This window comes from Paramisgurnus dabryanus, chromosome 15, assembly GCF_030506205.2.
Source record: "Paramisgurnus dabryanus chromosome 15, PD_genome_1.1, whole genome shotgun sequence".
In the NCBI taxonomy this organism is placed as follows: domain Eukaryota; kingdom Metazoa; phylum Chordata; class Actinopteri; order Cypriniformes; family Cobitidae; genus Paramisgurnus; species Paramisgurnus dabryanus.
This window is the reverse complement of record NC_133351.1, coordinates 28,298,449-28,324,865: the sequence shown is the minus strand read 5'-3', so window position 1 is coordinate 28,324,865 and position 26,417 is coordinate 28,298,449. Positions and strand designations below refer to the sequence as shown.

The following is a 26,417-nucleotide window of genomic DNA, read 5'->3' as shown; positions in this document are numbered from 1 at the left end:
AAACAAAGATTATAAAGTAGTTAAAGAAATAAATAAGTAAAAGAAAGAGAAAAAATAATGCCAGTGGTAAGTTACAACTATTTAAAATAAAGAGTTTCATGGGTTTTTCTTGCCTTTTTGTTTTTAATTTTGTCTAATGTAATACCATATTGTTTAATTTCTTTTAAAAATTGTTCAAAGTTTGGCTTAGCTTTTGTATCTGTGGTGTATTTGACTTCATGCAGCGCCGGATGTTGGCGTATCACATCAAAGTACCGGGTGAACAAATCAGAAGCCCAGCTTTCGAAAAAAAAAAAACCGCTTTTGAAAAGCTCTCGCGGTACTATGATGTCATGATGCGACCGTACTGCGCAGTGAAAAACCATGAGGGCACGACTAAATGTCAACATGTGTTTGGCTGTGATGAAAGAGCATACTCCCCCACCGCAGCCAATCAGCGCGCCACCCCAACAAGGTTTACTGCCTCGCGATTGGATGCCTGTTTGTCTCTTTAACGCATGTGATCAGTCGGCAAGCTGACTTTCTCACTTACAGAGAGATCAGCCCGTGTAATCGGACCTCACTGGGTTGTAACTTCCAATCTATCTGATACGCAGGTGAGTAAATATGCCCGTTTGTATTTTAAGCGCTAAGACGTCAAACTTAATATTATTAATATTTTTAACAGGGAAATAAAGCCCCAACCATACACTCTAAATTGTGTGATGTAGACGGGTAATATATGTTATTGTTTTGTAAACGATTTTTCTTTGATATGATGATTTAATTTTGTCACGACTGCTAATAATAGAATGCGGCGCTAGCTTGCAGTGAGCCGCAAGCATGATGAAATCGACCCCTGCGTCACAGCATCACGATCAGCGCTAACACAACGAACGCAATACCTTACAGATTGCATCATCTTATCTTTTACTATATTTGGTTTTAATATGACGCTAAAAGCCATACTTCGCGTACATACATACACCTGCAGTGTTAGATTACTTTTAATCAAGTTTAAGATACATTTAAGATACATTTTGATGCATCCAACCCGGATCTGCCCTCTTGTTCATAAAGCTCTTCAAACACGCTGCTTTACTCTTCTCTTAAATTTAAATAATAACTAATATATAGATAACATGCACTGACTTTTCTATAATAAAATAATACATTTGGGAAGAAAGATTTTGAGGCAGACTTATGTATAACTTAATAACTAAAGTGTTTTTGTCTGCATTCAGTACATGTATACAATAATGATGTTCATAATAATCTTGGGTAAAACAACATACATGAATCAAAGTGCCAGCTACCCACAAAGTCTTATATTTATATCGTCTAGAAAAAGGTGACTTTCACTTTCTCTTTTTCCTTGCATTGTTATTGCATTAGTTGATTTTTTTTCTACTGGGTGGATTTTTGGTTGGGTGCACATAGTCATTTCCGCACTCTCTGTAATATTTAAGCTGTGTCCCAATTCAAAGGCTGCGACCTTCTAAGGACGTATTTTAAGACCGATTGCGTCACAGCAGCGCGACTTGAGGCCAGTAAGGCCGTCCCATTTCAAAGGATGCTTAGAATGAAGCCTCAAAATGCGTCCTCATTTCTCCGCGCTGTTAAGGATAGAACGAATGGATCCTTAACAGCCGAGGATATCCCAAGAGTCATTGCGCGTCTGCAACGGCTGCATATAATGGATGGATATTCTAAAATAAACAATTAAAACCTTTATTAAATAAAAGTGTATTTATCAGAAAACATTTTTTCTTGTCACTGTTTTAGTATTATAAGTTATGTTTTGTGTTAATAATATTCTTTTTATGTTGCGTATATTTATGAGGTTGATTAATTTGGTAAACTGTTGAATAGTTTAATATACATCAACGTGCCAAATAAATTAATAATTTTTCTGATGTCATATTTATTTTAATAAGTCAGAAACGTGCAGGCGGGCGCGTGCAGCAGGTGACGCTAATTATGGATCCTCCGAAGGTTAGACCGTCTCATTTCAGTTCTCTTCGCGAACTTCTGAGGCTTCCACCTTGAAAGACCGAGTGCTCATCTTTTAAGGTCGAATGCTCATAAGGTTGCAGCCCTTGAAATGGGACACAGCTTTAGAGTTGTTGCAAACGATGTCTGAATCAGGGTTTAAGAGAGTGAATCAGTAAAGTGTAACCAAATCTTTGCATCCTCTTTATTGTCTGGAAATCCCTTTACTACTTTACTAAAGGCATCTGTGGAAAGCAGAAGTGAGCATTGTTCGTCTCAATATGTTGGGTTTAGCCAAAGGGCATGTTTAGTTGTGGAGTTTCCTTTACCTTCTACATGATTAACAGTTGTTAAAGTTACAAAATAAATGTAAGTCTTAAAGGGAAAATTTGACATTTTCCACGTTTAAGTTCTATAATTGGGTTCACAATGCTTCTATCAACCTAAAAAATGTGTAAAAGAACAACCCAGTAACTTAGTTTTGGTAAACCATTTTCTGTCATCAAGCAATAAAAAATAGGTAATTGAAATTTGGCTCCCCTTGTGATGTCAGAAGGGGATAAAATCGCACATTAATCTGCAGTATCCAACAACAGCACAGCCATTTAGTGCAGAGATCAACTCAATTGCTCACACCTACTAAGTGGCAATTTTAGCATGCTATAATAAACGATCTATTTGGTATTTATGTACTCTAGGGACACCAAAGTTTTACTTGACATCTTTTAAAAAAGTCCTGTTAAATGTCCCCTTTAATGTAAATGAAAAGACACAAAATGCTTGTTGCCCTTTTGGTTAAAATGTTTGTTTTAGGTTGTGTTTTAGCGCACTTTTATTACACATCATTTCTTACGCAAGCAACTGCACCGTGCGCAAGGTATGAAACTGGTTAGTGGTTAAGCACCAGCTGTTCAGTTCCCAAGAGAGATCCAGATATCTGTAGCTCCTGATAGATGTGTTTCACAACTGACTTATTCAGCGTACAGTTTTCCAGAGAGATCAAGTTTACCATGTTGACACTTCACAATTTTCCATTTCAGGACCTTAAATTGGTTAAACACTTATTTAAAAATTCTGAGGATACAGGTGTCCTATTTAGATTTCTTAAAACTGGAATATTGGCTTAATCTAGTTTATTTATGAGATTAAGTTAATTTACATAAATGAAACATAATCAGTACTTAGTCATATTAATATTAGAATATTCTTCTGCATGTAAACACGGCCATTAATTGTTTTATAAAAGGTTACCTAATACATCTTTATGGGACCTTTGCTTACTCTCGCTTTAATCCAAGCAGATGGGAGGAAGTTGGGATATCTTGCCAACTAATTTAAAAGATAGCGTTATCAGGAATCAAGTGTTTCTGTACACATTCTGAATGATAGGAGGTTGTTTTCTTCCTCTTACTGTCTTTATGAAAGTGAAAACATTGGTGTAACCATACATAGATATTGTGGTCATTATTTGTGACCCTGTCTGTGAAATCAAGGCTGAATTCTCACAATCTCATTTTCAATTTTAGTCTTTGACATGACCTTACTCAGTCAGTTTAAAAGATATCAAGGTTATTTTTCACAGAATTTTCTTTACACTATGTAAGATGATTTATTGTAGAAACCCGTAAATCACAAAGAATGGCTTTAGCTGGGTTTAAAGACCATCCACATTTGATATTTGTCTATATATATTAGAGTGCTATGTAACAATTAAAAAAGCATGATCAAATCTTTACTTAAGGCAATTCTATCTGAATATATTTACCTTTCTCAGGCTAGTACTGTTTTTTTCCGCTCAAACAGATTTGTGAGCACATCGTGTTTTTGTTTGAATATTGAATTGAAGTAAATGAAATTAAAGACATTTGTGACACTTAAACAGTGGTTTTGGCCTTCTCTGGCATGTTGTGATCTGTCAATGTTATGTAAGAACTGTGGTGATAAGAGAATAGTATTGGACCAAACTAGAGTGAAGTTCACCAAAACGCCTACGTTAATGGAGGGCAGAGCGTAGTTTTCTGTAACGTTTCTCAATGTTTACAATGAAACTGGGTACTTACTCTTTTTCTGCTCATAGGTAAGCCATGCCATCTAGTTCGGAGTCCGCACCTGTTTGCCCACATGCTGCCAAGGTCCTCCTGAAGGGTGAGAATGGAGAATCTGTGGTTAATAGAGATGGCAAGCTGAACTGTGAATCTGTCTTAAATGGCAAGGATGGGCATAATTCTAGTATCAAAGATTCAACCCAAATGACTGGTCATCATGTAAAGAAAGTGGATGAAGATCATATGGAGAGTGGAACTCCTGAGAGGAAATGGATTCGCCCAGATTTGCCCAGTAGATGCACCTGGAAACTCGGCCTCCCCAATACAGATTCGCCCCACAACCACTTCAAACCGTAAGCACCATAAATGCCCATGAAACATGCTTTCCTGAAAATGTCATTTAGGGGGAAATGTTTTTTGTTGCCCATGATAGTAGCTGCATTTCCATTACCCTTCAAAATGCGCAAATTGAAATTGTGAATTTAAAACGCGGTCAATGGAAACTGCAATTTTGCATAAACTCCCATATATCACACACACAAAAAAAAACATTTCTACATTCTGATGAGGTGACTTTTTAGGCAATTCGAAAAAGGAATATATTGCAAAACTAAACTTTTCACATTTAAAGGCCACCTAACATGCGCAAAAGTCAAATGATCATTCTTTAAATATGGTGTGGTGATTTTGATTGGAGGACACGACAGAAAAAGGTGTGTTTGACTTAATGTGGCGACACAATAATCGACAAGCGCATGACATCAAAATACAGTGAAAATGGGAATTGACTGCTCAGGACGCTTTCGAGTCGCTCTGGCTGTATTTTAATGTTGTCTGCGCAGTGCCGTATGAAGTCGAGCACACCCGTCACCGTGGTTTTTGACTTATCGCGAGAAAAGATTATTACGCTTTACTCACATAACATCGGTTAATGGAAACACTGTCCTTTCGCAATAGCGTTTTGTCGACATTTGGCAAAAATTATAAAGTTTTGCGCAGTGCATCTGGATGAAAATGCAAATGCATAACACACAAGGAAAAAGCATAGAGAAGAAAGATAAAATAGGCGACCACAAAACATATAGGTTTATAGATACAGTAATTTGTATAAGTATGTTGACATTTTTTGCAATAGTTTTTATATATTGATCACTGAGTAATCTGAACTGTTAATTTAAGAAAGAAATCCTTTAATTTTATATGAAACATAAGACCAAATGTAATAACTGTGCTATTTTACCATTTGCAGGTCTACACCCGTTATTTAAATGTCAGCTTTGTTTTACAAATTTTTTAGGTTAACCAAACCATAAAAAGAAATGAACTGCATAGTCAGGCTGAAGGGCCAACAACAGCAATGCTCTTTGAATAACAATGACTTCTCTGGGAATTAAATATGTAGAGAAACAAGGGTGTGGTAATTCACCTACGAGTCACAATGAATCAATTCTTTTATGGTCTGAACTTGCTGATTGTTATCATTTACCTTAATGTTTGTATATGTGGGTCAATATAATGTGCTTCTTTTTCTGACAGGACTGAAAACCCCAGTATCCTCCCCAACATTTTAAGTAAAATTGGAGACACCCCTCTGGTCCGCATGAACAAGATTCCCAAAGCGTTCGGCCTTAAGTGTGAGCTCTGTAAGTATCCGTAAAATATATATGCAGTGAAAGTGTCTGGACACTAATTTTAGCACTCATTTTTCCTAAAGTGCGCTATGAGGAAGTAACTGTGATCGACTAGGGCAGCCTATAAGCTGCATGTGTTGGCGGGTGTGTATGGGTGGGGGTGCTGTGTTCTTGGGAAGTAGGGGGTTTGGATATATTGGTATGAGGAATGTAGGTGTTTGGTTTCAGTCTTGAGGAAGTCAAGTGAGGACGTGACATTGCCAGATTGACCTTACTGAGTTGCAGTTCATGCATTTGAGTGCATACGATGTATTTTTATATATTTTAAGCATGCACATTCTTTGTTACTACCATTCAAACCAGAGATTTATATGTTTGGGAGAATGACCCTATGGTTAACCTGGGTAAAGTTTCTGTTTTACATCCCAACTGTGCTAATATTGATCTGCAATGGGTGTGTCAGAGTAGGCATACTTCATGATTTCAGGCAGTCGCCAAATTAAGTTTTTAGAGCAAAAACTTTTTATTAGGATTGAGTCAAGGAAATGAATTGAAAATGTCCAGTTTCTATTCACATGCTTTTGAATAATGCAGGTTTACAAAATGGCTAATTAGTACTGTGGGCCCCAAGGCCCCTCCCCCAAATGCAAAGTGGAGAGTGGGGTTCTGCTGGGGCCCTTTGTTTGACCATGGCCCCCTTAGTATCATCCTTATCCCTCCCCCGATTACAACACCTCAGATTGTATTGACTAATGTAGACTCACAAAATGGTTTCATGTTTGCTTTAGTGAAAGGTGACTGAGTTTAGTTTATCAGGCCAACAGTGTTGCATGCCCGTAGTTAAGCTTCTCTTTGGTTTAATACGCATTGTTTTTGAGTCATTGTGTAAAGCCTTTTCATATGAAACACTTTAATTGGCTGTATAATGGTCATTCTATATGTCTAGTAATTTCATGTGAAACAGATTAATCTTTGGCCAGTTGATTTTGAGAGGCTGATTCATTTAATCGGATTTATATTTGACATTTGCGTGTTTTAGTGTGTATGCGGATGGAATGGCTTGTATAATAAAATGGGAACCTATGGATTACTTGATGTGATGTATAATGACAGCTATCCGGTTTGTTATCACAGAATTTATATATATAAAGGAGTTTATTTGCAATCACAACTGGGTGGCTGTTATCCCGCTTATACCACGGCTACTTGCTACAAACATGTGGACACTAAATATTGATTTGAAATATTTTAATGATGCCATTTTATTAGTTTCAGATGGTTGTTATGTAAGGAATAATTGACGACGGGCCGTTGAATAATTAGAAAATAATGCACACCTGAGGTGGTAATGCACTGTCAATTATTCAGCTTATACCACGGTTACCACAAACATTGCTTTTTTGGATATTTTAATACATTTGACAGGACAGGTGTGCATTTTACAGAAAAAATAATCAACACCAGTGGAAAATTTCTGAACCAATCAGAATAAAGCATTCAACAGGCCCGTGGTACAAGTGGGAATCACAAACATCAAAATGTTGGCACTGGCCAATAAGAGCAAGTAAAAATAAGAAATTAGTAAATATTACTGGCAAATTGTTTGTCACGAGTATTCAGTATGGCTTGTGTCCTATTTTAATTTCTCCTGAAGACATATGATGGCTTTTAGGAACATGCAAAAAATAGCAATTAAATGTCAGTGTTTGTGGATGCAAATATAAAAGTAGTTCTAGTGCCAGGTTGGGTGATATTTACTTCAAAACACTATTGGTATTGTTTCTTCAGAAATGTGTCTCTATTATACCAGTCTAGATTAACATGTGGACATAATCACAACAGATTTTTTGGGGGTTGTTTTGTGTAATGTATGTGTTTTCAAACTTTTGTGTCTTGGCCTAAGTTATTTAATTGAAGTACCCCCTGAGATTTTATTTTATTTATCTGTAGTTCTTAACATAGTTGTGATTATTATTATTACCTGTTATTGGACCTCCGTCTGGTAATTTTCTTTTATTGGTACATAAAATGTATCAGTCCATTTTACATTAGTTTTCAGTTTTTTGATAATTTTGTGTCATAGTCACATGACATGTAGATTACATTTTTTTTTTAATTCTTAGTTTCTTATGGTTTTATGGATTTTGCCAAGTGGTTGATGTCCTCAGGGCAACATTATGTATTTGCTTTTAGATCATTTTTTTTTATTTCTACTCATTATCCTCTGATTTTATTGTTCAGTTATGGTTATGGTTGGGGTTTGGGTGGGTTTATTTTTTTATAAAAATGTTGTCCTTGGGTCAAGACAATATGTTGCCCTGAGGACGTCTCTTACTCTGCAAAAATCAGGTCGAGCATGTTTTATTTAAGTTTTTTTATTTTAAAATTATTTATTTAGATTTTCTGATATAATTATAATTGATTTTTTTATCAACTCACAAACCGCCCGCAAGTCCCCCGAACCCCAGTTCGGGAAACCCTGGTGTAATAGATTGCCTAAAAAGCAGTTGTACTTTCACCATATTGAAATTGTTTTGTAAAGTTAATATCAACAACTTCTGTGTGTAATTTCAGTGGCTAAATGTGAGTTCTTCAATGCCGGTGGAAGTGTAAAGGACCGAATCAGTCTGCGTATGATAGAGGATGCTGAGCGTGATGGGATTCTGAAACCTGGAGACACCATCATAGAGCCCACATCAGGAAACACAGGTGTGTATGTTCACCATGAGCAGCCTTGTGCAGTTTACTCTCAAAATATGAACCTACTGGTTGTATAACTTTAATGCTAAGAAGCCACGCCTTGAGTAATTCGGGTATTGGAATACTGAAGGACCAGTTAAACCAACTAGGCACACCCTGGCACACCTCTACCACTCAGACTACATTTACACGTGGGCGGCTATTTTCATAAACAGACCTTTCAACCTCTCCGGTTTCAAAAAGAAATTTGTGCACACATGTCAGTTTTCAGAAAAGTGTTCGTTGACATGTACACATGTATATATGCCGTCAAGAGCATGCCAAACCTTTAGGTGGTGGTTGAACGAGAAGCTCAAGCCCACGTAAGCCAATCAGAATCCTGAAAACAGCAACAAATCACTTCCTGTTCCTCTTTTGAACAAGGTCGCGCTTTTGGCGTAGGTGCAAGCTCTGGCACATAAACATCCGTTTGTCTCAGTTTAAACGCAACTGTGCAACCACAGATTTTCAAAATCTCCGCTCTGGCCGGAGTTTTTAGAAAGAATCAGATTCAGAGGCGAGTTCGGGTGCAAATAAAGGGAAATGTCTCATTTTTTCAAAATAACCATGTATGTGTAAACAGGGCCTCAGTCTAGCAACAAAAACACGAGTTAAAGTATTTTAAGAAAATGCAAACTGCTTATATATTGGCCAAATCATGTTTTACTTTTAAACTGAATAATTTCTACACCTTGACAATGAAAACATTGGATGTTATGGTTCTCTCCTCAATAATAAATCAATACAAACCTGTGTTTGTGTTGGTCAGGTATTGGTCTTGCCCTGGCCGCAGCAGTCAAAGGTTATCGTTGCATCATTGTCATGCCCGAGAAAATGAGTATGGAAAAGGTGAATTCATTAATTTTTTTATTTTTATGAGAAGTAATAGTTTTCTCAATATTTAGCAATGAGTGTGTGTCCCATGTATAGTTGGTCACTTTTATGTACCATGCTACCAGGTGGACGTCCTTCGTGCTCTTGGTGCCGAGATTGTTCGAACCCCTACCTCAGCTCGCTTTGATTCCCCCGAGTCTCATGTGGGTGTGGCTTGGCGTTTGAAGAATGAGATTGCAAACGCTCACATTCTGGACCAGTATCGCAATCCCAGTAACCCTCTGGCTCACTATGACACAACTGCAGAGGAGATTCTGCAGCAGTGCGACGGTAACAAAATAATTGTGTAGCATCAGTGTGTCTGGATTAGTTCCTTACTCCTGACTGCTGCATCACATCTTGATTCCTTTGTCTTGTGTCTGTAGGTAAAATTGACATGCTGGTGGCTGGAGCTGGCACTGGTGGCACCATCACTGGCATTGCCCGCAAGCTGAAGGAGAAATGCCCTAATATCAAGGTGATTTGACCTTTGAGCAAAGTCAGCTATGTTGTTAAATACCAAAACATTCAAGCCTGTGGTTCATTCATGTATGTTCAACTGCAACTATTTCAGTCATTCAAGACTGTAGTAGGCATGCTCAGTCTTGTTAGATCCTATATCTTTGTCATTACTCCTAAAGTTCTCGCAAAGAATTATTTCTTCTAAGAAATGTCTTGTGCCTCAGATTGTTGCCGTTGATCCTGAAGGCTCAATCCTAGCTGAACCAGAAGAACTGAATAAGACTGATAAAACTCAATATGAGGTGGAAGGCATTGGATATGACTTCATCCCCACTGTTCTGGACAGATCTGTAAGTGTGTGTATACAGTACCCAATAGGCCATGATGAAGATGTTTACTGATGCCACTTGACCCCTACTTTAAAGACATACTCCAGTCAAATATCAAAATTACCCATCTTTTAGACAAACCCTTTTGAAGTTATTTTAGTAAATGTCTGTGCTTTTCCAAGCTTATAATGGGAGAAAACAGGGAACCATGTCTGACTTTGAAGCCCGAAAAGTGCATTCATCCTTCACAGAAGTAATCCACAAGGCTCCAAGGGGTTAAAATGGGTCTTCTGTGGGAAATCAATGCAAGACTGTAAGAAAAATAACCATATTTTAAACTTTATAATAACTAGCTTCATCTTGGAGTCACTTTTGGAATCTTTAGCCATCTTGGACTCACACGATTCACGAGAGTCACTGCGCAACGTACCCATGGCAACAAATGCTCACTACGTTAAAACTTGTGAATCGCGTGAGTCCAAGATGTCGTCGTTACCGGAGGCTAGTTATTATAGTTTATAAAGTTTGAATTATGGATAGTTTTCGTACAAAATCGCATTGATTACCCACAGGAGCCGTTTATTACCCATTGGAGCCGTGTGGATTACTTCTGTGAAGGATGAATGCACTTTATTGAGGTTTTAAAGTCTAAAATAATGCGTGGTCAAAGGACATTTACTAAAATGACTCCAATTGTGTTCGTCTGGAAGATGATGAAAATGTATATTTCGCATTGCTTGAGGTTGAGTACATCATAGGGTCATTTTGATATTTGAATGGATCATCCCTTTGAAAACATTACAGATCAATCCTGCTTTAGCAGTAGTTTTAGTTTTGTGTAATATAAAAAACAAACTTATCGTATCTGAATTGACTTTCTTAGGTTGTCGATAGCTGGTACAAATCTACCGACGAAGAGTCTTTCGCCATGTCTCGTATGCTCATCAAAGATGAAGGTCTCTTGTGTGGTATGTGACTCTTGGTATATTTCTCACATATAAGGTGTGAGATATTTTGTGAAACTAAGCTTATTTTTTATTATAGGTGGGAGTTCAGGCACAGCCATGGCTGCGGCTGTGCATGTGGCTAAAGAGCTGAAGGAAGGCCAGCGCTGTGTGGTGATCCTCCCCGACTCCATTCGCAACTACATGTGGGTTTTCCCAGCAGTCTAAAGTGCATAGCTGTGGTGTGAATGTGTGCTTTGTGTTTTCTGGTGGATTAGGCAATAAGCGTGCTATTGTGATGTTTTAGTCTTAAACCTACAAAGTCAGAATGTTTGAAATTGCAGACTACACGGTTTGTGGACTTGTAACTTCACAAAATTACACTTCGCTTCTATGGATGTTTAAAGTGGTTAAACTACAGTCAGTCTGTTCTTTTGATAAGTAATTATCTGCACTACAAGCTATTAGAGTGGCTGTATTTCTTTAAATATATAAAAACTGATGCATTTTTAACTACACTTTCAGCATGTTAAATCCATGGAGATGCCTGCAAATATTTTCAGTGTTTCCTCCATCTTGCGGTTCATGATAAAGGTCACGGCGTGACGTATCTGTCATTTATTGGTCACATGTTTTAACATAATACAAATTTACCAGTCAGTGTTTACCAAACTGGAAGGTGCCAAAATGCAAAACATTTTTGAATGAGCTTGTGTTTCCAGTCTCCAGAATTTGCATGCGTATGTATGGGTCAATGAGATGAAAAGTATAGTGTAAACCTTTAATTTGCTATAAAATGCATTATAAAAGAATTTGATGAAAAATAATCTTTGAAACTGGCAACATGAACCAGTCGAACGAACCCTAAAGAATAAATTCTTCATATTTCCATTATGAACATCATATGTTTACACTGCAGTGAGCATGGTATGCAAATATTCTCAATGCGTAAAGTGACCCTAATGGCATGAATTGTGAATTACATTTACCCAAAGGTTTCCAAACTGTTTTATTTTGACAGTAACCACACAACTGTATACTGTATTCATTATTAGATATTGCTAGAATAGTATTCTGTAAAAACTGTTCAGGTGTACCCTAAGGGTATGTTAACGGATCCCTAAACTTTCCCTTAAAAACCACTTTCGTTCTCCCCAGGTCTAAATTTCTAAGTGACAAATGGATGTGTGAAAAGGGCTTCCTGAGAGAGGAGGATCTTTTTGTCAACAAGCCATGGTGAGCACGTACACACATAAACATACACATGTGAGGAAAGCATGCTTGCTATTTACAAGCAAATATAATCTGATGGCCAAGTCTATAATTACTGTAGTATGCGACAGATACGCTTTTAAATATAGAGGCATGCTGAATGTGGTAAGCAGAGGTTTGTGCCAAATTTCTTTCAAACATATCAGAAACTAATAAGGACTATTATCTTTAAAGCAAAGATTTGGCACGGTCATTGTACACATTTATGTTTCAATTGATTTATGTCAGAATCAGGTTAATGGGTAGGGTGTAATGTCTTTATTATTATGAAATCTATTACGACTGTGTACTGGTTGATATAGCTTGAAGCCGACTTTTACTGTCTTCCCACTTTAAACCGTCTCCCTGCCCCCATCTTTTTGGTAGGTGGTGGAACCTGACACTTCAGGAATTGCGACTCTCCGCCCCACTAACTGTGCTTTCGTCAGTGTCTATTAAGAAGACCATTCAGATCCTGAAAGTAAAGGCTTTTGACCAAGCCCCTGTCGTGGATGAAGCCGGGTAGGTTATTCATCCAGAGCATTTAATCCAAAATTTGATCAGTTTCAAGCCTCTCCACTGGAGTTTTGGTGTAAAGACTTTGTAATGGAAGTAAATGGTGCTTCTGATTTAAAGCCCTAAAAAGTCCATCCTTCACAGAAGTAATCATGTGACTCCAAGGGGTTACTAAAGGCCATCTGGGGGCAATTGAGCGTTCGAGATTAAGTGGCGAAGTGACACTGTGTATTTATATTTCCTGACTGACGTGTTGTTTAGCTGTCTGCACTTCCATGTTTGTCACTACGCCACTATGTCTCGTACAGGAAAGTACAGGATGGAGAGGGGGTATGATATTCGAACTCAGGTCGCCGGAAGTGCGTCTGCACCTTATGTCGGAGCACTGTCAGATTACACATGTAGATTACTTCTGTGAAGGATGGTCTTTTTAGGGCTTTAAATCAGAAGCACCATTTACTTCCATTATATAGTTTGGAAGAGCCAGGACATTTTATAATATAACTCCGATTGTGTTGGTCCGAAAGATGATAATCATAATCAATGAGAATGGCTTGGGGGGGGGGGTAAATCATGGGGTAATTTTAATTTTGGGGTGAACTATATTATAATATAAAATTTTTCAGTTATAATCCTACAGACAACTATATTTTTACAGTTATTGTTGCTAATTTACATCTTATAAAATATGTGCTTAATAACGCTATGAAATTAACTTCAGATCGTAGTTACAACAAACCTACATTATAGCTTTTTTGTACAGTTAGTACTAGTTATATTTACATATTACATATTTACAAGTAAATTGAAGTTTATAGAATAAATTAAAGTTTAGAATCTAGAAGATCTTTAGATGTTTAATCTCTTCGATATTATTGTTGCCCCAGAATTAACATAATTCTATTTCAGTATGTGTTCTTGCATTTGAACTGCTTGGTTATTAAGTTAATATATCCTGATCATTGACCCAGAAATGTCATAATGGTATAACAGATGGTAACTGAAGTCTGGTGTCTGGTTTTCACTCTGTAGGCAGATTCTGGGTATGGTCACATTGGGGAACATGCTCTCTTCTGTTCTGGCTGGTAAGGTCAGCCCATCTGATCCTATCAGTAGAGTCCTCTACAAACAATTTAAACAGGTGAGCACAAAACATTTCCGTCTATAATAATACAGCAGAGGAACAGGAAAACAATGGTATTTTTTAGGTATGGTTAACATTTTGTAGACAATTCTGTTTATCGAATTCCTGATTTGTGCTTGATAGTAGTTATATAATGCGCGCCAGGATTAAGATCTGTGTAATGTTAATGAATGGTGTTCAATAACATGTTTTTACAGAAGTAATCAGATCCCTTAATAGCTGACTTGTGTCTTTCCTGTTAGGTGCGCCTAACTGATAACCTGGGCAAACTCTCTCGCATTCTTGAGACGGATCATTTCGCTCTTGTTGTTCATGAACAGATTCAGTGTAAGTATGGATGACTTGACTCTTTGTTTTACAGTACTGTGGTCAAAAGGCCACCATCACCAGCTTGTTGTTTTAGAAAAGTTTTAATATCCATCCATATTTATTTTATTAAGATACAAATAGAAAATACAGGAAATATGTACACAAAATTAAAAACAAAACAATTTTCAGAACTAAATGTCTTCTTCAGGCATCAGTCAGTATTTAGTGTGACCTCTCGAAACACATCTTGAGCTTTTTTGAGGAGACTGAAGTCCTGAAGTCATTTGATTAGAATTCGAAATTAGGATTTAATTTTATTTAGGTTTAAAGCAACACCAAAGAGTTTTTTTTACCTTAAAATAACGTTTCCAAAAAAGTTTCAGTGGTTCATCCACTCAAAACAGGGTGAATGGCACTTTCACATTCGCTTTGCAGCCCTCTATCGGCCAAAACCGCACTAAAGAAGTTTCTAACCGTCGGGTAGTGGTCCTGTAGTTCGAGTGAAAACTACAAAAACTTGCTTTACGGCAGACCTACAATCCAATCAGAGCCAGCTATGCTGCAGTATTTACGACAGTGGGTAATGGACAATTACGCTTCTAACCTGTAGGGGGAGCAAAGAGCAATAAGTCTTTAGTGTTGCTTTAAGAGATCCTGCAGCTGCCTGCTATTGCTCAAGTGGAACAGGGTAGTTTACCCTAAATACTTGACACTTAAGCTTATACTTTATACTGTTTTTAATACTACATACACATTTCCTGTATTTTCTGGTTGTATTCTAATAAAGAGACTGAGAAATAATTATATATGATCACTATACTGTACATCTGACTTGATACGTCTTTTTGACTTGATAAGGCCTTATTAATGTGAATTTGTTGTATGTACTTTGAGTTTTTATTAATGTTTTCTATGCCTAATTTCATTGTTATTTATATTTTTTGCGTATTCTAAGAAAAATATGAATGATAAAGGGGCAATGTCCCGGACAGGGTTTAGATTAATCCAGGACTAGGTCTTAGTTATATGATGACATTTAAGTAGTTTTTACCTTACAGAAAACAATACTGGTGTGCATCTTCAGATAAAACAATGGCACTGATATATGTTATGTCAGTGCAAGATGTTTTTCAATTTTGGTAGCTCAAACTTTCATTTTAGACTAGGATGAACTCCATCTGGGAAACCACCCCAATATGTTTGAAATGAACTTGCCACCTTAGTTGTCTGCAAGAGCATAAAGATAAAACTTGTTAAATGCATTTTTTTAAAGTTAAAATAGGCTTATATAATCGACTTCGATTTCCGATGCAAAATCTGGGTTCTGATGGGTGGAAAAAATTCAAATTGGGGTAATAAATATGAAATATTATTTAATAAGTGTCATATTATAAAGAAAGTATCTACACTTGAAAAAAATGGTATAAAACCTTTCACTGGGGCAGTACCCATTAAAAAGGTCCTAATAAGTACCATTTAGGTAGATATAAACATTTTTTACCCATATGTACCTTTAGGGGAACTAATATGAACTTAAGTTTACACCTGTACTTTTTTGAAAGGGCATGCCACAGTGACAGTTTTTTATGACAGGGTGTACCAGATAAGACAAAAGTCTTTACGTAAAGCACAGGACACAGGAACAGAAGTCTTATTCATCTAATGGAGCACTAAGCCCTGACATAAGACACTTGTTTTCATCCCTTTCTGGCAAAAACATTTTGTATCTGTTCAAGGTCATTACTCCGTAATCCTCTGCCAAGTGCTATGGCACAACAGTGAACTTTGCCTTTGGGGCATCATGTTCAACAACATTACAATGTGGTCAAAATGTTTATTTCTTTACTGTTTGGTTGCCAGTTTCTGCATATCAAAAGATTTACATAATGCATGATTTTACCAAGCCTTTAGGCACTCTTAGATGCATCCTTATACAACAAAGCTTTTTTTAATCAAATTGCCAATTTGTTAGCATTGTTTAATTTATCCATTTTATTACATTAACAATGGACAATAGTTTTATAGCATTCAATTACCTTAATTGTTCACGAATTGACAGTGAGAATGGTATATTTAAATTAACATTAGCCTAAATTAATAAATCCTTAAAAAAATTATTATTGTTAGTGGTGCCCAATGCATTAAACTGTTACTGAACCCGTTTATAGTAAAATGTTACCAAAATGGCATGCAGAAACTGTGCATTAAAATGCATGGCATTGCATGTTGTCATTGCAGTGGATGCTGTCAGCAGTCTGAATTGCAGTACCTGTGTTGCAGACATGGGCGATGGATCCTCCACGATGAGGCAGATGGTGTTTGGGGTCGTCACAGCCATTGATCTGCTAAACTTTGTGGCTATTCGTGAGAGGAGAGAAAGATCGATGTCTGAATGTTCCCTGTCAGAAGACCAGTGAATGACCAACGCACATATATCTTAAGGGTTGCTTTTAGCAAGACAGAAAGATCAATGCTACTTGTTTTAGTTTAGTTCTTTGCAATCAGTTGAGTTTACATGTCATCTGACGTTTATTATCTCTTGCTGGGTTTCATTCTTTGGTCTAAGTTTACATTTGAGTTTATGACGTGTCATTGAACCACTATTTTCGGATTCAATGTACTTTAATTTTATCAAAGTGTATGTAATAAAGCAATAAATGTTATGCATTTTAATTTTCCCAAAACTGCTTGCGGTATAGTTCAGGGTTTATTTAGTTGATGTCTAAAACTATATCGCCACCTGGTGGCAACATTAGTTTACAGACAGGAAAATCCATTATGTTCTGGTCTTGGTACATTGATTCTTGTAGTAAATTGGAAGTTTTGTAGACCTGGTGGATGAAATTGGTAATGGTTTGGCAAACCAAATGACACCCAGTTGGGGTGATGTGGTATTTTTCTTGTATTGAAACAAGATAGTATGAAACAGGGTGAATGTAACAAGGTGCTTTTGCAGCTGCCACAATGCAAAGCTTTAAACAGACCATTCTGTTACACAAAATATGTTCTTGGTTTGTATTTGTTTTTTTTTTGTGTGTTCTGTTCTCGTAAGTCTTTTAAACTCTTGTAAGTCAGCTAAGAAATTCCATGTTAAAGAAAAAAAACATTGATTGTGTGTATATATGATTTAATGTGAATTAATGAATGTGAGTGATGCTATCATATATACTGTTTGAGTGCATGCTGCTGAAGGCCTCTGGATCAGAATGTTTGTCTATTCTACAGTTGATTGTCATTTGATTTGCCTTTTTTTAATAAAAAAGTCTGACTGCTACAATTATTAGATAAAAATAAAGGCTGTATTTCCTAAAGTGGTTGTAATTCTCTTGATTGACACCAGAGGCCAGCAGAGTAAAGCTATAATTTTTTATGAATTTCCACACAGTCTGAATTCCCCTTGAAATGCTTCTATTTAACTTTCATTTACTTTTGAAAGTGTCATCATTACAGCTTGACTAAAGGGATGGAGCCTGGATAGATGGCAACTCAAAAAAATATATTGTTGTGGTCCATGATTTGGGTAAATATGGACAGATCCAACTGTTGGGTTGTAAATAAACCAATACTAGGTTGGGTAACAACCCCATCTCTAAAAATGCTGGGTTGTTTAACCCATAGTTGGGTAACAACAATCCAGCATTTTATTTATAACCCAAAATCTTTGTCCATACTTAATCCAACTACACTAATAAATTTCTTGTTGCACTTAAATATTTTAATAGTTTAATAAATTTGATCGATTACAATTAATTTTTGAACTTTTTTGACTAGTGAGGTGTTGGTATTTAAATTGAAATAACTTAATTCAAAGTTGAAGGTTGGAATGAATTGTAAATTTAATTCAAGTTGATTAAACTTAAAAATTTAGGTACGGGGATTTTTTTTATAGTGAAACAGCCAAAAAGGTTTTTAGAGTGCAGCACAGATTTATTTATAATAATCTGACCAATATTTACTAAAATAAAAACAACAATATGTTTTATAGGGTTATTAAAGGAAAACACCACTGTTTTTCAATATTTTGCTATGGTCTTCCCTCAATTTAGACGAATAAATACATACCTATATTTTTTCAATGCGTTCACTTAATCTTTGTACAGCGCATCATGACTCTGTTAGCATTTAGCCTAGCCCCATTCATTCCTTAGGATCCAAACAGGGATGAAATTAGTCATCAATCTCTTCCATGTTTTCCCTATTTAAAGACTGTTACATGGTTACATGAGTAAATATGGTGGCACAAAACAAAATGTGGTGATTTTTCAAGCAAATAAAAAATGAGAACTACATTGTACGGCGGAAGAGTACTTAGTTTGCAGCACTTCGACCCCGCCATGCAGTAACATCATCACTCCTGACTACTCCCCCTCTCACTCAAAGTTCCATAAATATTACTGCGCCTGAGGTGGAAATGCTGCATACTAGATCTTCTTATTTTTATCCGCTTTAAAAATCGCCACATTTTATTTTGTGCCACCATACTTACTTGTGTAACTACTCATGTAACAGTCTTTAAATAGGGAAAACATGGAAGTGTTTGGTGGCTTCTAAATTCATCCCTGTTTGGATCCTAAGGAATGAATGGGGCTAGACTAAATGCTAACACATTCACAATGCACTGTACAAAGATTAAGTGCACACACTGAATTAAGATTGGTATGTATTAATTCAGTCCAGTTGAGGTAAGAACATAGTAAAATATTGAAAAACTGTGGTGTTTTACTTTAAGATAAGCCATATTTATTGTTCATAGTTTTGTCTGTGGTGACTTAAATGCACTCTAAAAATGCTGGGTTATTTTTAAAAAATGGACGAACTCAGCTATTGGGTTCAATTAACCCAGAAAATGTTTACATTTGACCCAATAATGAGTTAAAACAACTCAGCAATTTGGGTTTAATGTTAAATGACATCCCAGAAGGTTGGGTTCGTCTCTTTTTGACCCAGCGCTGAATTAAAAATAATCCAGCATTTTGTAGAGTGAAATTATATTCTCTATTACATGAATACATTTATTCAACAAAAAGTTATAATCTGTGGTTTAGTGTTTCTTCAAAAAGTGTTTGGGAAGGCATTTGATTTAACACCTTTGTCTTTATCCACTGTTGAAACACTTTCATTGTTTCACTGGAATAAAGTTAATGTTTGTTAATTCACTAATTCATGGCTCCCAGAGAATTGACACAAATTAGTGTTTACAGCTGGCTTTTATGCTAAGACTTATTGGCATGTGTTTAACGTGATAAGAAACAGGCCAGTGGAGGTTTTGTAAAGAAAATGTGCTCTGTATTGACTGAAAACAAAGTCAAAAGAGACACTGGTGTGATATGGTGCAGGTCTGCAGGACTGCACGTACAAGCTGTTTTGGAAACTTGTCATCTTCTAGCTGACTCCCCCAATCCATCTCCATTGACCATCAGTAACGTCACTGGTTCTTTCTTTGAAGCTTCCTGGCAGTCGGCCTTGGCATGTTATGGGAAATCTAACTTTGTACAGAAACCTTCCCCACTTAGTCAAGATTACAGCATGTAAACATTAACTACAGCTAAAAGTGTTTTGTTTTTCTTAAGTGGTGTCACATAAAACCTGTTGTAAATGGATATATTTTAAATAGAATATCTAGATACATTTTATTCCTGGTACAAAGGCAGTCTATATCTGATTATTATTATTATTATTATTGACTTCCTCTGGTATTATTCATTTATAGTTTTTTCCAGCCATATATTCAGACTATATGGGTGATTAAAACTAAATGTGTAAAAACCCACCTTTAGTTTTTGATTCAAACCCATTAAATGTAATTGTTTTGAAACATACACCCCTCTCATAACTGGAAAAGGTTTGAGTCCTACCTTTGGAAGGTTCTTTGGGATATCATGGTGCATGAGAAGTGTTTAAATCTCATAACATGGTCACTGGGGATTCGCAAGGATCAGTGCTAGGCCCACTAATATTCTTACACGATAGGACCTATCATACAGGGACATGCTTTTTTGAAGACAACCTGTTGATCATGCTGTAATGGCACCATCTCTGCCTTCCATGAATGAGAGGAGACTATACTCTACCTCCAACTCACCCTGTCTAATACTGAACTTCTTGTCTATCCAGCCTAAACAAAATTGCTTCAGAATATTGAATCTTTCAGGAGGCCAGAAGAGCGTGGCTGGTTACCGGTCATTGCATGAATCAAGTTCAAGTTTGAGCTACTGTTCCAGATGATTTATTACAGCATTACACTAGCAACATAAAAGTCAGGGGTTTGTTCTTCAGGAAACACACACACATACTGCTAAAATGTTTTTACAGACGTACTGTATTACCACCCAGGCAATAACACAGTAAGACCCCCCCAACTCAAGGAGATGCCTGGAAAGCCGCAAGGCAAATGAACTCTCGCAGACGATGCAAGCGTTCCCCTCTATTAAACCGCATCATTACACTTATTACATGTGCTGTAAAGAGCCCTGTTTGCTTACACAGACCTGTAGCTCCTCTAATGTGTTACTTACGTAAGCTACTGCGTCATTCCCTCTCTTTGAGAAAAAAATCATTTGAAGAAAATTCATATTGAAATGATTATCCAGAGCTACTCAGTGTGAGCCACACAAGCTGCCTGGCACACTCCTTTCTTAAATCATTATGCAGCATTGACTTCATTCTCATTCTGAGGGTCATTCCTCCTGGTGTACTTTTCTCATATAAAGTAAATCATTTCTAAATCATTTTACTAATTTCATTTTTTGAGAGGGTGTTGCTGTTCTTATGCAGTAACTTCTAAAGTTGAAAATATACACTGCGCACTACACAACATTGTTTGTTGACTATATTGCTAAAAAGAATGTTATTCTGTGTATTTGGTGCAATTCAATGTGTTCACGTTAATGGTTCCAAGACACATTATTTTCATCATCAGGGTTCCCCAAATCCTACCCTGGAGGGCCGGAGCACTGCAGAGTTTAACTCCAACCCTGATCAAACACACCTGAGCAAGCTAATCTAGGTCTTCATGATCACTAGACAATCACAGGTGGGTAAGTTTGATTAGGTTTGAATGACGTGTCAGTCCGAGTACGGTTCATTTGGGTCAGTGTGAACACAACAGCCGCACTCTGGTGCACACTAAACGACCGCTCCGAGACCGCTCTAAACAGGTGGTCTCGGAGCGGCTGCCGCCGAACTCTGGTGCGACCCATCTGTGGTGTGAACGCTGCTCGACCTTGTGCCGAACCAAATACAGGAAGTTCTCCACATGTTTGATCCACTGGGCTTCCGTCGTGATGTGAGCCGGGTGTTATATTGTGGGTTAACAACAAACAACGCAATCTTGGTCCGGTGCAGATATTCACTGTCTCCTGGACGTTTGAGCTGATGATTTTATAAATGCACAGCCGTCCTCCACACACACAAATAGTGCTGGCTCCGTGAGAAGGGCTTTTAATAGAACAGTTGTGCAATATCGCGTTAAAGCAAAGAAACTTCGCAAAGACGTGCATCGTTTATCTCCATATCTTGCTAGCCTCGCTCTTACTGTCAGGCAGGTTGTCGTGGAAACATGAGGGGTGGTCATGAGATGGTAAGAGCTGTCATCGACCAATGACAGCTTTGACTGTGTCACATGGTGTACAGTGCGGCGTTTCGAGTATGGTAAAAACAACATATGTGAACACGGACCGCACTAACTGAAAAATGATACAATCTATTTTGGTGCGGTCTGAGGTGCGTACCAACATATGTGAAAACACCCTCAATGTGTTGATTTCTTCAAAGCTCATCATTCTGAAAAGCGCGGTGTCCTCTGATTGGCCAGCTAACCAGTATGTTGTGATTGGCTGAATACCTCAAGTGTGCCGAAAATGTGGCGCTCCTTTCCATAATTGGAAGATTAGATCCCAACAGGAGATAATATTGTCTTATACCTTATTAGTACAGGCCAAATCTGATCCAGAAAATGCAGATGACCAAGCTGATTGATCAGCTTTACCAGGGCGGCTTGAGCAGAATGTAACAGATTGGTAAGGTTAGGATACTAAAACATAAAACCATGTCTGCATTTGTGATTGTAGAAACGACAAAAAACAAGCGTTACTCTACACTGCACAAAACTCGTGTTTGACTCATGGTTTGAATAGTCAGTAGCAATTTTTTTAAATATGAAAATATAGACTTTAGGTTATCGAGTCCACGTCAACTGGCTGCAGAAGTAAACTGTTCCCTACAATCCTTGCATTCATATAAATATATAAATATTTTTATTTACTAAGACATTTAGTATGGTTAAAAAGCCATTTTTCTTGACTACAATGTAGGCGATTTCACATTTATAATCATATCAGTTGGTACCCGTAACAATACGTGACCAAAATACACTCCAAATATACAACATTTACTTGCTAAGGAACATCGATTCCCCATGCATTCTCCTGCTGGGAAATCAGTTTTAATGAGGTCAGGGTTTTCAGGGATAGTTCACCCAAAAATGAAAATTCTGTCACAATTTTCTCACTCTCATGTTGTTACAAACCTGTATAAATTTCTTCTGTTCTGAGGAAGATATTTTGAGAAATGTTTGTAACCAAACTGTACGTGGACCCCATTTACTTCCAAAGTATTCTTTTTTCCTATTATGGCAGTTAATGGGGTCCACAAATGGTTTAGTTACAAACATTCCTCAAAATATCTTACTTTGTGTTCATAAGAACAACGAAATTTATACAGGTTTGTAATAACATCATTTTTGGGTGAACTATCCCATTAAGATGCACTTGCCCCCCCCCCCCCCCCCAATCAGGATGCCACACAATGTACAGCATTGAGAAAAGCGTGGTTTGATTCTGAAAAGCCGGACATGGCTGAGCCACTACACTTAAAAATTGTTGCTGGGAGGTTTGACAGTTGGGTAAATGTGGGGTAAAGGAGGACAACCTTAGTTTCAATTAGCATCTTTTGCGTCATTCCCTGGAATGCCATAAATCATAGAAATGACATGCTTTTAGCCCACTCCTGTTCTCCAGCCTGCCTTACCTTCTTTCTGATTTCAGCTGCATCCTGAGAAGATTCAATATCATTGTGAAAGCATAAAGAAGAAAATAATTGTAAGGAGAAATGAGAAGTTGGTTAGCAGGGGAACATTAAGAGGTTGTTAGAGTCAGTCAGCCATATAGGAGGGTTACGCAGGTGACTAAACATCGTGTTGAATATAGTGTACAGTTGATGATGAATATTCCCTGCATGAGTCCACATTGACGTCACAGCCAATGCTCAAAGCATATCTCCTGGCAGAGAAAGAAAATGTGTTTGGCTTTTCACCTTTTCGCTTTTATACTCTAAATCTCCTAATTTAAATTTTCAGCTGAATACATACAGTGCATAAAAGTGCTGTAGAATGTAAAATGTAGAATGCATTTACCTAGGCATAGATGAATAATAAGAGCTCTGTACATGGTAATGACATATCATGAGGGGGAAACACAGGGCCGTGCACAGACCTTTTGAGGGGCATGTGCTGAAACTGAAAAAGGGCACCCCCTCCAAATAAATATCACTTAATAATCATCTTAATAGCTTTATATTTATTCACTATTAATGATTGAAAAAAAATCACTATTAATGAATGAAAAATGACATTTTATGATAGCTTGGCATTATACAGTGCAAAGGATATCTGCCCTTGTAAGTTGGCTTTAACAATTTACATCCTGGGTGTTTGTCTGTATTAGGCCTATTTGTAGTCATGTGTTTGTGAAGTGCTCGCTCTTATTTAATTGTAGAATATATTAATTTAAATTTTTTCCTCTGCTTACATACATAAATTTACATAAAAATATGTTTGAAGAAAAAAAGGTATTCTGTTTGGTTTTATAAGCTAATTTGTATTATTTGGTTAACATGTTTATGCATGTGATTGAGAAGAGGGGGAAATAGGATATTAAAGATCAAAATAGGAGATTATACTATACTATAGCCATACCATAAGCATATTCAACATGTATCTGCCTACCTGGTGCTGAGGACCAGGAACCTTGGTCTTTTGAAGGTGCAAATAACTGCATTACTAAAAAAATATACTAAATACTAAATAGACTTAACTCTATGCAGTTAATTTCAGAATAAAAAGTTATAAACCAAATAATCATACAACTCCCTTGACTAATTCAAGGCATAAGATACATGCATATACAATAAATTATATCCAGATTGCATACTGTAATGAGTGACAGGGCAATATAATGTACATACTTGTATCCTTTACACGTTTTTCGTCTCTATCCAGTTTTCCCAACTGGGCATCTGATGTCTAAGACCTTTCTAATCTGATATGTTTTTGGTGTTAATGTAGGCTAAACATTTACCCGCGCGGGCGCGTCTTCTCGCGTGAGATGTGTTGACTTTAGTTAAACGATTAATACGCGTCATGCAAAAAAACCGGTAAAAACCCGACCGTGCATTCCGTATTGTTGTCACGGGTGCCCTTCACATGGGTGAACACTTGTTTAAAAACTGCTCGCGCTTTGTCAAAAACTCAATTTGGTCGCATTTTGCGCCAGCCCTTGCTGCAGTATGGAGCCCTTAGTGCCCTCTGATTGCCCACTCGACCAATCCCGTCTATGGATAATTCGGCTCTGCTCAAATTTATAAAACATGCGCCGTTATATACATACTAGTGTTTCTTTCGTAATGACACAGCATTGTACTCAAACAACAAGATTACCGTTGCAAGACGTTCAGCTGCCTCTGACTGCTGTGGAACTTCAGCTCGCTGCACTCAGGGGGCGGAGTTAAGATGTTTGACAGACAGTTTGAGCGGATCCAAAAATATTTAGTTTTTTAATAATTTTATTTGATAAATATATTTGTAAAACACACAGACAGACGTAAATGTTTAACAATAGCATTAATTTATATATTTAAAAAAATAATAAAACACCTCAAAAAAAGGGCACTTCGGAGTGTAAGGACAAAAAGGGCATGTGTTCTGCACAGGTTGAGCCCTATCTGTGCACGTGCCTGGGGAAACACGATTGTTTCCCCCTTCTTATGTAAACCTTGAAAAACAAAACAGGTCAAATTTTTAACATAACACCAACTGTGACGTTACAGTCCGGATGTACGCCCCAACATAACCTCTTTCGCCGTCATTGACGAGATGCCAATGACGAGAATGTTTGGCTGCCAATGACGAGAATGTTCGGCTTTCCGTAATACTACTATTATCCACCAAGTGGCGCACTTCTGCAACTTATACAACCCGGAAGTAGCGCCTCACATGAAAGAGAAAGAACTCCGTTTATGTTTTAAAGATCGCTCTGCATCTGATCTCTATTAAAAGTCCTTCACAAAAATGGAATTTGCTCAAAATTGGGTGTTTTTGAAGAAATCTACCCATATTTGAGAGGTGATAAGAGAACTAATGAAGGTAGGATGTAATGTTTTTTTTAAGCATAGGGTCTAATCTTTCATTTGAGATATTATTTGTTCATATATTTAAAGAAGAACATTTTGTGGAAGGCATTAAACTTTTGTAAAAATCATGAAAAATGCTGGCGCTGGCTGGCAACTTTTTTTAAAAAACGCTGGCGAGGAAAGAGTTAAAGGAACACTCAACTTTAAAAAAATAGCAGAATTTTCAGCTCCCCTAAACATTTGAGTTTTACTGTTTTGGAATCCATTCAGCTGATTTCCAGGTATGGCAGTACAACTTTTAGCATAGCTTAGCATAATCCATTGAATCTGATTAGACCATTAGCATCGTGTTAAAACATAACCAAAGAGTTTCGATATTTTTCCTATTTTAAACTTGACTGGTCTAATCAGATTCAATGCGTTATGCTAAGCAATGCTAAAAGTGGTACCGCTAGACCGGGAGATTGGCTGAATGGATTACAAACGTTAAAACGGTAGATGTTTAACTCTAGGGGAGTGTTCCTTTACATTTCACATTAAATTAATAACAATGTTGTTACAAAGCTAAAAACAAAGTTGTGACTGTTGAGGCTGGCTATATGCTAGTTAATGCTATATGCTAGCATTTAGGCTGAAGTTATACAATTGACAATTGTTTGTTCCTCAAAATCTATATCTTTGTATGATACAGGCTCACACATATAAGGTTTGTTTACGTTGTGTAAACTACTGACATGAGCCTCATAAGCCTCGATGTAAAACCGCCAATCAAAGCAGAGGACAACATTATTATTCAT

The 26,417-nt window shown here is 37.1% G+C and overlaps 1 protein-coding gene across 2 annotated transcripts; it reads left to right on the top strand.

Moving 5' to 3' along the window:
- Positions 1 to 469: 469 nt before the first annotated feature.
- cbsb (cystathionine beta-synthase b) lies at positions 470 to 17,525 on the top strand. 2 transcript variants are annotated; one of them, XM_065292962.1, is made up of 15 exons: positions 470 to 596; positions 4,049 to 4,369; positions 5,553 to 5,659; positions 8,222 to 8,356; positions 9,156 to 9,235; positions 9,346 to 9,550; positions 9,646 to 9,737; positions 9,946 to 10,071; positions 10,934 to 11,018; positions 11,095 to 11,200; positions 12,153 to 12,230; positions 12,633 to 12,767; positions 13,794 to 13,902; positions 14,148 to 14,232; positions 16,495 to 17,525. In XM_065292962.1, exons 2-15 carry the CDS (start codon positions 4,056 to 4,058, stop codon positions 16,629 to 16,631), a joined length of 1,794 nt encoding a protein of 597 aa, XP_065149034.1. In that variant the 5' UTR covers positions 470 to 596; positions 4,049 to 4,055; the 3' UTR covers positions 16,632 to 17,525. The 2 variants fall into 2 exon arrangements, with proteins under 2 accessions (XP_065149034.1, XP_065149033.1); XM_065292961.1 differs by having other exon boundaries at positions 16,453 to 17,525.
- Positions 17,526 to 26,417: the final 8,892 nt, after the last annotated feature.

What these genes read in the sequence shown, in the direction of transcription:
- cbsb (XM_065292961.1), top strand. Translation starts at nt 4,056, where the DNA reads ATGCCATCTAGTTCGGAGTCCGCACCTGTTTGCCCACATGCTGCCAAG. An exon ending in GATTCTGCAGCAGTGCGACG is followed by an intron (nt 9,551 to 9,645) that starts GTAACAAAATAA and finishes TTGTGTCTGTAG; the next exon opens with GTAAAATTGACATGCTGGTG. An exon ending in AGATGAAGGTCTCTTGTGTG is followed by an intron (nt 11,019 to 11,094) that starts GTATGTGACTCT and finishes TTTTTATTATAG; the next exon opens with GTGGGAGTTCAGGCACAGCC.